The 12,214-nt window shown below is 26.8% G+C and overlaps 2 protein-coding genes across 2 annotated transcripts; both read right to left on the bottom strand.

Annotated features, from left to right (window-relative positions):
- Positions 1–4,520: 4,520 nt before the first annotated feature.
- On the bottom strand, positions 4,521–7,520 carry LOC113367127. The gene is made up of 5 exons (XM_026608757.1): positions 7,420–7,520; positions 7,129–7,338; positions 6,451–6,593; positions 4,808–5,106; positions 4,521–4,568 (listed from the first exon to the last, which is right to left on the bottom strand). The coding sequence occupies exons 1-5, from the start codon at positions 7,518–7,520 to the stop codon at positions 4,521–4,523; spliced, it is 801 nt and encodes a 266-aa protein (XP_026464542.1).
- On the bottom strand, positions 7,473–11,603 carry LOC113366776. Its single transcript, XM_026608432.1, has 4 exons — positions 11,233–11,603; positions 10,367–10,579; positions 10,155–10,285; positions 7,473–8,472 (listed from the first exon to the last, which is right to left on the bottom strand). The coding sequence occupies exons 1-4, from the start codon at positions 11,280–11,282 to the stop codon at positions 7,637–7,639; spliced, it is 1,230 nt and encodes a 409-aa protein (XP_026464217.1). The 5' UTR covers positions 11,283–11,603; the 3' UTR covers positions 7,473–7,636.
- Between the last annotated feature and the right edge of the window lie 611 nt (positions 11,604–12,214).

The following is a 12,214-nucleotide window of genomic DNA, read 5'->3' as shown; positions in this document are numbered from 1 at the left end:
ACTAATACTATAGACAAAATCGAGTTTCATACCAGCGTTCAATATATTATAAATTCTTAAAAAAAATTGTAAAAACTAAAATATACATGTAAAACTAACCCCGATGAATGTTATATCTATCTGATGATGTTAAGAAAGGTGAATATGCGTTTGAATCGCCACTAGTTGAACTTTCACCAAGTTCCATTCGGCCATCTGGAAAGAATCCAGTTGTGAGAAATAAATATATCTCAATTTGTACAACGGAATTTAAAAATTTAAATGTACATATTTAGTAAGTGTAGCTTCGATTAGATTAAGTGGTAACCTGGTATAATATAATATACATATTGCATAAGGTGACCATACGTCCCAATTTGGCCGGGACAGTCCAGAAATTCCACCTTGTGCCCCGAGTTTTCTAAGAGCAATATTTTGCTCTTACATGATAATAAAATTTTTAACTTTAATCAAATATCTGAAAATGTTACGTACAAATGGTATGCTTATATGAAATAAAATGATATGAATGAGAAAATTGCCGTATACAAAATTCCCAAGACGGGTCAAAATAGCTTCTCACATTAATAATTTCGAATTTTTATTTTCAATTTAAAAAAAAAACATGAAAATGAATTTTTCAAAATGAATGAAATTATGAAAAAAATTAAACAAAATTTTATAAAAAAATTAAAAGCCAAAGTTCTTAGTCAGTAATTTTGATTTAAAAAACTTGATTTATTTAATCGCTATTTTATTCTAAGTTTTCTGTATATTTACAATTATTATGCAAAAACGTTAAATTACAAATTAAAATTAATTTTTATGAAAAAATAAAAAGTAGATCTCCATGAATTTAAAAAAAAATCAAGTCGAAAAATAAAAAAATCAAGATAATAATTAAAACTGGTACAATATAAATAAATAGCGATTTGAAACAAATCATAAGATAATTTAAATAAATCATAATATAATTATATCCAACATCGAAATGCGACAGGTACTCAAAAGCATGTTGCGCGGTTTAAATTGGTTTTTGATAACATCAATCAAATAAACCATAAAGGTATGTATAAATATAATTTCTAATGCTAATTTTAGATTTGTGCTATTTGTGTCCCTTTGGAGTTTTTATCGCGCAAACTAATTCTCGCATTTTGTAAGTGAGATGAAAAGAAATATAATGAAATGCACTGATGCTAAACTAAAAAAATGTAATGTGACATGCAAACGTCTTAATGTTAATTTGATGTGAGTAAATATGTACATATAATAAAATTTAGAGCTATATATTTCTAAATTACAAATCACAATCTATTATTAGAAACATGGTTAATAGCAATTCAAATTTGATATTAATTTTAATATACTAGCATGCTTCACGATTAAATGATAAATTTCAACAGAGATCATGTAGATCTTCAGTGAACTTTTTTAAACTTAAGAAGATTTTAAGCAACTAATGATAGTTACTGTTAACCCATGCTTATTCTAAAATTTACACCTATTCCAGGAAATATGCAAGCAAAAACTTCACAGTGTTCTAAAATATTGAACATAATATTAATCAATGGATATATATATGAATTCTACAATACATTGTAATTTTACATATTGAACAACAGCTACTACAAAAGAACAGTTATTTAAATAAAAATAATACAGCATGATCACTAGCCTTCTACAGCCATTTCCGCTTTTGAACGATCTCTTGTTATATAAACAGCAGTTAACAAGAAGAATAAACCGTCAAGAACTTCCACAAAACTGGTAGTGAAGAGAGCGTATTGCATTGAACGAAAATTTGGTCCATCCTAAAATGTAAATTCATTCAGTCATTAATGTAAAAATATGAAAGTACTCAGAGTACTATATAGACCATGTAAAGAGTATAAACATAAATGATGGAGTTCGAACATTTTTCTAAGGATAATGCAACAAAACGAATCATTAAAAATAGTCTTACAGTAAGTAAACATTGCTATAATAAATATTGTGTGTAATAATCTTGAAAAAGATTAGTTCACAAATAATGTTCAGCTGCTATACTAACTATATCCTTCATTTGATTAGACACAAACTTTGAAAAAGCAAAAATACTGAAGTAAAATTGAAGATTAGAATTTAAAATTAATTTCTTATCGATACTGATTGACATCAGGTTGAAAATTATGCAATTATTGATATATAAATTATAAATTAACAGTTTTGTCTTAAAGTTACTCTATTATGAATTAAATTATATTAACATGTATGTATAAAACATGAATGTAGGACTTTATCAAATACATTACATATTCATAAAAATCTTATAAAAGCAATATATAATGATTAATTAATAACCATTTACGATGATCTATTACTTACCAAACTATAATCAGATGAATTATAATTACTATATTTTTCTACCAATGAAATTTTATCAATGCTTGATTCACTTTGTGTATTTAATAATAACGCTGATGCAGTAATAGCTACACCCGATGGACTAAGCAAGGGTTTTAACGCCTCAGAAATCTGTAAATAATAAATATTTACAATAATAAATATAAAGTAAGCCTTTTATAATAAGAATAGCAAATGTACTAACAATCTCAAGTGTTTTTCGAGCAAATTTCATATGCAACGACAGGTATATCACACAAAATGACATCTTTAAAAATAATATTACATTAAGTACTACAGTATATGTGATGATAACTATCAACGTAATATAACTATAGCTTTATATAGCTATATATACATATATATTTTGTAGAGCTTTCAACAAAAAATCCAAAAATAAAACATTTACTTACTTAAGAAGAAACGTGCACAAGCGAATCGATTAGAGAACCACAATGGAAACCGCAGAGGAAAGAACAATATAAAATTAAATGAAATAAATGAAAGAATTATAAAGAAACGAAATGAAAAGGCATAACTGCAAACAAAATGAAATTAAAAACGCACAATCATAATAAAGCTCTTACTTGAACAGAAAATGGCGGACACGACACGATACAAAACGTGTCAAACGCCATATTGTTTGGGCCGCGAGATGCACTTTTTGGCCACCATGAGAAGGCACGGTGTTTTCACTGATAGTCCATGGCATGGTTTTTACTTAATTCAAACATGTCAAAAAATCTACAATTTTTAATCATTTCAATCTGGTTAAAAATTCAAAGTCTATAGTCCATGGGTATTCACTCAATTCAAACATGTTGAAAAATCAAAGTGTGTTGCCAATTCATGGTCTTTCACTTAATTCAAACATGTCAAAACATCTACATTTTTCACTTAATTCCATCTTATTGAAAAATCATAGTTTACAGTCTTAGTGACTACAATGCAATTATGTGGGAAGTATCAACGAATAAAAATATTAGAAGACATTTAAATCTAATTAAGACCAATGTGTGGAAAATTAAATCTTTTGATGGAAGTGCCAAGGAAATAGCCTTGAATTGCAAACCTATTATTTTAGAATACGCCAAGGAGCACTGATTGAGAGCGTAACCAAGGCTTGTGGTGTCAGAATGAATCGTAAGCATGGCATGAATCAAAGGCAACCTGCGCTCTGGAGCAATAAATAAATCAGCTTTCTTCATGAAGAATGTCATAGGAAAAAAAGAATCGCTCAGCGAGGCTATTGTCTTCCAAACTCTAGTAATGGAATACAAACAGGCATGTGAGCAACTAAATAAAGCTATCCAGTATAAATAGATGCTGAATAAAATTGCTGGACGAAGTCGAAGAAAACCCATGAGAAAGGCCTCAAAGGCTCTACACGACAACCTGATTTATACTACCAAGTAACACATGTTGACCTAAATAGTATTCCACCTATAACACTGCAAGAATTGATGGAAGCTTGCCATTGGGTTGGAAATCAAGCACCGGGATCAGATGAAATTCTCAAAATCTCTTTAAAAGCATCCATATTGACATCTCCGACAATATTCCTCGGTGCCTATAATGCTTGTTTAAAAGGAGGTTTTCCATGAAAATGGATACAGCAAAGATTAGTGCTTCTTTCCAAAGGAAGAAAACCACCAGATGAAACATCAGTTTACCATTCGATATACAAGCTAGATACAACGGGTAAAATTTTCAAAAGTTGATCTACTATTAGCAGACAATCAGTATGGTTTTCATAAAGGTTTTAGTTGATATTATACCGGTATTGAATCCGACATACCCAGAGAAAAAAAAACAGTCTGAGGTGTATAAATGCATTTCCTTTGACATACATAAGTAACAAAAAAAAACAAAAACATACATCAATTTTTCATAAGGTATGTCAACATGTTCAGGAACCTCTTACACATAAAAAAATGCAGAAATTTTTATTTTGGATTTTTGGGAAATTAAAAATTTTAGTCAAAATTTATTTATTATAATTAGCGATTAAATAGCTTTCTCAAAAAATCGTAAAGCACTATCGGATTTTATGTTAGGCAGTTTTGTGCAAACATTAATAATAATTTTTGCATTTGATTATGAAAATATAACTATTTGATATATGGGGACTCTTAAAAGCATTAATTACTTTCAGCCTAGAGCAATTGAGATATTTTATTTTTAACTGTAAATATTCCTGTTAGCTGCAGTAGTAATTACAATTTGAAAAAAAAAAACAATTAGAAACAAATTCACATAAACAATTATGCTAAATTTGTTTAATTATCAATATTGAACATATTTACACAATTCAAAATTATAATAGATTACTGTCTATATAGAATACAAAAATATTAAATAAAAATTACCGAATTCAAGTACAGTAAAGTTAATCATAGGACAAGTCGCATTATAAATTTTTGATACATATTTTTTCATATACTTTCCCAGATTTCCATAACTGTACTATGTCCATACCAATATGGATCTTGTCTAACAAGGGTAGTTCAACATTTACATATTCTTCTAAACACTCTAATTTAATGACCAAACTACCAGATTGATTCACTTCCTTACTTCCTATATATTCAAATTCAACAAATCGTTTTTGATTTAATTCTTGCAATGCTTCAGAAAACTGCATACCAAAATCTTCAGTATCTTCTCCCAAGTGAATCACAACATAATTTGACGAAAAAGGAATACTTCTATTGCAGTCTGAACAGGATACCTTTTCCTGATCTGAATAAAACATAAATCAGAGAAGTTATAAATATGAAACAAACAGTAAATAGTAACAGTAAAAGTAAAAGTAAAAAGTACATAACTAATACATTAGATATATATATATATATATATATATTTTATGATACGAGTGAAACGAATATTAAATGTTAAATATGAACAATACAACACTCAGATTTTTAACATACACTTTATTTGGTAATTACAGACGTTTCGAGACCATGGTATGCCTTCTTCAGTGTAATTTTATATTCCATGAAAAAGACTTATTTGAACGAAGCATGGCAGAATCAATGTTAATAGTTCGGACTAACAATAGCGTAAATCTGAGAACCGACACAAAAACTTTACATGACTCTTATATAAACATCATTAATAATTTATATTTTTTTTTTCATTTTATTTTATTATTCTCTTCAATAAATTAATCTGTTTTCACATTTTTTGATTTTATTATAATAATTTATTTTATTATAATAATACTCATCCTGTTTCTTCATCTCGATACTTAAGATTTGTTTAAAATATTTCATATGTTTTAGTACTGTGTCAAGCTTTGCAAGTGATAGTTCGTGTTATTTGTATTTTCAAAAATTAAATGTAATTTAAATAAAATATTAAAGAATGTGTAGTACATAAGTAACTGTTTTTGAAATTACACTGAAGATGAGGCATACCATGGTCTCGAAACATCTGTAATTACCAAATAAAATGTGTGTTAAAAATGTGAGTGTTGTATTGTTTATATTTAACATTTAATATATATATATATATATATATATATCAGAATTTTTTGTTCGACTTTGATATATATATATATATATATATATATATATATATTTTATTGATATTTTTTTTTTTTAATAAATTGATAAGAGTTTCTTTTCCAAACAATTAATCCAATAAATAAAAAACAATAAGTTTTTTTTGTAGATGTTTAATTACGACGTTTCGGAAGTAGGTACTAGGTTCATCAAGTTCATCTGTTCAGAACAATATTTAAATATAGAATAACAATATTAATGATGATGATTACAGAATATTTTTTTTTATAAAGGAAAGGATTATAAACTTTTTTTTTTAAAGAATGAAGCATGAAAAAAGAAAAATATGAGAAGCAAAAATTATTTATCTACAATATTGATTTATATATCCATATCACTATTTTTATATGCATGTAGCACTATGAAAAATTTACTGAACTCAAAATATTATTTGATGGTTTGCAGCCCAATCGTCAAATTAAAAGATAAAGCTGCAAAAATACTTCAAATATGTATCAACGTCGACAAAACTATCAATGTATATATATTAGGTTAGTTTATAGAAATAAGTTCTTACCACATGGATTTTTTAATTTAAATGTACTATGTATATGCTCTGGTAGCATTTCTTTAAACCCAAATGATATTACTCCACAATCTTCACACTCAGATTCCTCAAACTCTAAATCAACATTGGCAGTTTTCTGATAATCAATTAGTCTGCAATTTTGACTCTTATTACAGTTGGTATCTCAGATTAATAATTTATTAATTACATAATATTTTATTCAATTATTTAGAAATCAAAATAACTCATATTACTAATCAAAATGACAAATATTTATAAAAGACATGAATCAACAAATAGATCTACAGTAATTAACAGTATTAAGCTTAAGTAACGCGAAAGAAACAATTTCAGACACATTTAAACCATTGATTCAAAAAAAATGAGCATGAGCTCAACTATTATTTTATGTTATTCTTAGCATTTATAAAAAGATAGCAACTCCTTAGGGTATAATAACAAATTTGCATAAATGTAATCAAAATAATATTTAAGTTAAAGTAGTGAACAAAACCCAAAAATCCATATAGTGTAATAAATATTATTAAATTTGTTCAGTTATATTACGTGATGGAAATAAAAATTCTCTTCTATTTAATAGATATAAAAGTTAAGACATATCCTTGGAAGTTTTGAAATTTTCGAGCCCTAATTCTAAATATAACTAAGTAACTCAACAAGTGATACCTTTCATTGTGCCATGAGTGTAATTTGTGAACTTCATACCAAATTTCATCTTGCATTATAAAATTGCATGGATGACAATAATATCTATGTGATACATCTACTAATGATAAATTATTTTTATGAATAGAGCTCATTAAATGAGATTTTATAGAAGTAGCATCATTACAAACATCAATATCATGTTCACAAATAGTACATAAATATTTATTGCTATGCGTAATTCTGAAAATAATTAAACATATTGAAAATACATCAAACATATTTTATGGTAATAACAATATAGACACTTACCTGAAAAAAACTTTGTTGTATTTATTTTCTTTTTCTACTAGTTCCCATGAATTTAGAATGCCTTCTCTAAAAAAATTAGGTTCTTTATCTGAACAACACATGTTTTGAATACTTGTGATGATATTTGTGTTATCTACATTATCCGGAATATGTAATAAATCTCGATTACTTGAATGATCTTTTATGTGAATCTTTTCTTTATCAACTATATTATTATCTAGTAAATTGTTATCATTACTAGTACTAGAAGAAGTTGTCTGTTCCGCACAGAAAGGTTCAATTTTGTTTTCTCACTTACATCACCCTGTTCCATAATAGTTTCTTCGCCGCTTGGATAATTAATTTCAGAAGTTTTCAAATCAAGTTTTGTTTGAAAATTGCTAGCTGATTGTGTCGGGGTACTTTCATGCTCAATATTCGATTTTAAACCAGGGTCACAATCAAATATGTCAATTTTTGTACTACTGACCTTCGCACATGTTGGAATTTCCCAAAATTTGCATTTTGTTTCAAATAACCAAAGTGGATTTGATTTGATTTCTTGTGGTATTACTTTGAATGCTTTATTTATAATATTTTTTAAAAAATGACCACCAGTAGGAATTGCACTACATTTCTTTTGGCCTAATGCATTGACAGTAAGAAGGTTGCAAAAGTCAATATGAGCAGGTGATTCAAAATGTAAATGCATTTTATTTAATTGTGCTGGTATTACTTGATGGCAAGCCTTGCAATAAACAGTTTTATCAGTACAAGGAAATATAAAATCTCTATTAGAATAGATATTATAGTCAATGTCTTCTTTCAGGAACAAACTAATTAAATTGATAAAAGAATTTAACATATTCAGTTTGTCTTTCTTTGTTATTTCGTTTCTGTGTTTTACTCCTTTTAAATGAGTCCAAACTTGCTCTCTTTTTGGTATATGAACTCTACATAGAAGACAATTAAAGTAAATATTTGTATTATATATAGCCAGACTATTCATGGGATGCAGTGCATTCATTTCCATTTCCAGTGCGTTTATCTCAATTGATAAATCAGAATTAACAACTGAAATTGTTAAAGTTACATTTATATAAAAAAAGACTGCAATAATGAAATATAAATTAAATTTTAATACTAGAAATGATCTATTACACAGATCCAAAAAATAAAATAAGTTGTCTGTATTGTGTGTGCGACATATTTTCTGCTGTTGAACACGAATGCCGAGTCAAAACTGAAACAGATCTAAAATTTTCTCTACATGATAATTAAAAATTTATAATTTCGTATTCTGACCCATTTTTTCTTTAAAATGGCATGGACAACGGATTTCTACAATGCTTTTTTAAATCTCTGTTGTGAATCCTGTTGTAGCTTAATTTGCAAACATATTTAAAAAAAATATATAAATAAGTTTGCAGATTACCTAGGGCCAATGGGGAATAAATATGATTGGAAATTACTGCAGCAATTTGCAAACTTAACAGAGATGAAAAAGCGTTGCAGAAATTCATCGCATTGACAAGAAAACTATAAAAATTTTAGGATTTTAATTATTATGTAGAAAAATTTCTAGGCCGGAGTATTGTCGTTTTTTTTAGTTTAACCCCCCATTTCGATTTTAAATCAGCAGTAAAAATATGAAACATATGTCACACTTCCAATATTTTGTTAATTTCCCTAGAACTTCTGGAAAAGTGATAATAATCTCAATGCTAAACATATTTTTAAAAAATATCTAACAATTGTAAGGCAACATTCATATACTAAAATACTCATATAGTTTTGTTTATAAACCTATAGTTTTTTTTGAATATCCTACAAATTGTTTAATCAAAAATATAATTTAGATTCCATATGCTTATCTCAGATTTATTTTCTTTTCAAATTCGTTAATACTTTCGTTAAGTAAATTCATTGTTAATTTTAAAACCCTTCAAATATGAGAAAAATTATGTAAACAAAAACTTTGGCTATTTATTTTATAGTTCGATTTTATACTCTTGATTGTGTTTATGACAATAACAAATTTAAATTTATAGTTTTACTCATAGATAAAATAAGAGGCTTTTATTAAAATCTACTGAATATGTTTTATTTAATTTTTTCTATGCAGATATCTTCAATTTAAAAATAACGCATATTTGCAATAAACTTGAATATTTTTTTAGAAAATAGTTCAAAAATATTTAATTCTATTATATATAATATCTTATTTTTTTTAATTTAATGGTAATAGTGATGACAAAAAGCAAAATGGTTAGGAGCGTAGCAGTGCCACAGCTATACTATCGAGGCCAGTAGAAAACAAGAAAATAATGATATTAAAACAGTACTAAACATATTGAATATATTAATTAATTGAAAAAGTTCACGTTTTAAAAAACTGCTGTGGTAAAATCGCAAAAAGATGAAGAAGGGCAATTAAAAAATATTTACATTGTTAAGATAGCAGAAGGAAACTATTTGAAAATAGTTTAAAAAATTTTCTTAGAAAAATCCACATTTGGCAATATTATTTTGAAATAGATAAATAGATAATGATCGACTAATAATTGATTGATAATGTAATAACAAAGACATTAGAGAATATTTCTTTCTATCACATTTGTTTATGAAATATGCCACTCATTTTCATACTAATTGAATAGAAATTATCAATTTTAAATATGTTCCAAAAAAATAAGACTACAGAAATCGTTTATACTGAACTGTAGTATAATAAAACAAATTACTTTAAAACATACCATTTTCTTCTTTTGTTTTGCAAACTTGATTGCATGCTGGTACAATGTTGAAATGTTCATGCATGTTTATATCAGCCAAAGATCCAAACAATTTTATTTTGCATATTGGGCATTCTTTTTCAATAAAGTTTCTAAATATATAAATATGCACCTGTATTAAAACTAACAATCAACAAAATACAAATATTTCTATAACATTCAGATCTACTCACAAATTTTTATGAAATTGTGAATCTGCATGAGCCCTAAATGCTGGAGCTTCATAAAAAATCCGCTTACAAAACAGACAGCAAAAGATATCATTGATTTTCAAATTTAAAGAGGTGAATGTATTTGTATGTCGTTTTGATGAAGAATGATCCAATACATTGCAAAAATGTAAAAACTTATTGCACGTCAGGCAATAATAATGCTGATTATATATCCTAAAATATAAAAATTATAAAAACTGAACATTTCTCCTGTATGAAAAAAATTTAGACTATACCATCACAGCTATGGATATTAACAACATAACTTTGAAAGTAATGGAAGTAATTTGATCAAGTCAAGCTAAACTATTCTTAAGTAAGCGATCCACATCTCTTAAAAGCTTCTCAACATAAAATATGAAAAATAATTCACACTCAAAATTGGAAAGAATTACAAGGAATACAGAAAGTTCAAAGTGCATATTGAAATGATTGTAAGCTTTACAATTAGCAAGTGTTATTGAGTAATGGTTAAATTAATAATCCATCTAGCATTCTTAAACTAAAGAAATATAAAAGATTCTCAACATAAAATATGCAAAATAATTCACACTGATTAAATTGAAGGAATGACAAGGAAGACAGAAAGTTCAAAGTGCATACTACGATAAATTTAAGCTTTACAGTTAGCAAGTGTTAGAAGGAAAAGGTTAAATTAAGATTCCATCTTGCATTCTTAAATTATAGAAAATAATAATCCATGTGATTTCATTAGAACTAGAATTTTCAGAACATTATAAACAAAACTTTCTAGACAATCAAACAAATATCTATATTATATAACCATTTCCACATATAAATTATAAAGAATAACAAGACATGCTTACTGTAAAATAGTATCTCTGCTGGATTCATTATTAACCAAATTAATTTCCATTTTGGAATTAGTAGCAGTGTCATTGCAATCCTGTTGGGATTTTATCCCTTTTTCTATTTTCTCTTTTCTAATTTCTTGGATCAAGTGTTTTTTATGGAATAAAGATAATTTATTCAAAATTCTTCTTGGATAGTTTTTTTCCAGAAGCTTTTTTTCTAAATAGCCTAGTTTCAATATATCTTGGTTATCTGATGTATAATTGGAAAACTTACAAACATCTTTATCTTGCAATGTCAACTCATTAGTTTTCAACCTATTCCATTTTGCAATATCATTTAAAAGATCATTATACAATCTCGATGATCTATGACTGTCAAATAAAAAATGTCCATTCCATGTAAAGTATCAAAAGGCAACACCAGGCTGCATGCCGAACAATAGATTTCAGTCATAGAATGTGGCCAAGTAATGTATTTATTTCTATAATCACTTCTTTGATTTGTCCAGAATTTAGAAAAGACATTCAAAGATGCAATTTTAAAATGATCTGATATATTTGCCAGATGTCTTTGTGTTTTAATATGATCAAATAGACTTTGCTCATTTGGAGATTCTTGTCTGCAAATCAAACATGTATAACCAAAATTGAAGTTTTTTATTATTGCTGACCCATTGAAATAATGCAAATTAGTTAGATTAAAATATTCCTTCTCAGTAAAGCTTGGATATTCCTGCTTAATTTGTTGAAGAGCTAAAAAAAATATATATTGTGATAAAGAATAAATTATAAAAAATGTGCTTCATTACAATAAGTAAGGTTAGTGAGACCCGACAATATGAACATGAACAAATATGTTTGATGAACATAACATAACACAAGCTGTAATATAGCAAGGAACAAGTATGATAAATTTAAAACATCAACTTATTTCATCTTAGAACAATAGAATTTATTCAATTGATTAAATAAACTTAAAATACATGCATTTTGA

This window comes from Ctenocephalides felis, unplaced genomic scaffold, assembly GCF_003426905.1.
Source record: "Ctenocephalides felis isolate EL2017-DRISC unplaced genomic scaffold, ASM342690v1 CF-g0.4_SCAFFOLD_01170, whole genome shotgun sequence".
Taxonomy (NCBI): Eukaryota; Metazoa; Arthropoda; class Insecta; order Siphonaptera; family Pulicidae; genus Ctenocephalides; species Ctenocephalides felis.
Note: the sequence above shows the minus strand (reverse complement) of the source record. Positions and strands in the feature narration are given on the sequence as shown.

Bases quoted from the DNA above. Each gene is read 5' to 3' on its own strand.
- LOC113367127 (XM_026608757.1), bottom strand. From the start codon at position 7,520: ATGTGTTGTTCAGATAAAGAACCTAATTTTTTTAGAGAAGGCATTCTA. The intron at 7,339-7,419 runs GTAAGTGTCTAT...AATTACGCATAG, and splicing joins TACAACAAAGTTTTTTTCAG to CAATAAATATTTATGTACTA. The intron at 4,569-4,807 runs GTATATGAAAAA...TTACTACTGCAG, and splicing joins AGTTATGGAAATCTGGGAAA to CTAACAGGAATATTTACAGT.
- LOC113366776 (XM_026608432.1), bottom strand. From the start codon at position 11,282: ATGGAAATTAATTTGGTTAATAATGAATCCAGCAGAGATACTATTTTA. The intron at 10,580-11,232 runs GTAAGCATGTCT...TTTATATTTTAG, and splicing joins AGCAGAGATACTATTTTACA to GATATATAATCAGCATTATT. The intron at 8,473-10,154 runs GTATGTTTTAAA...TAACAATTTCAG, and splicing joins CAAAACAAAAGAAGAAAATG to TTGTTAATTCTGATTTATCA.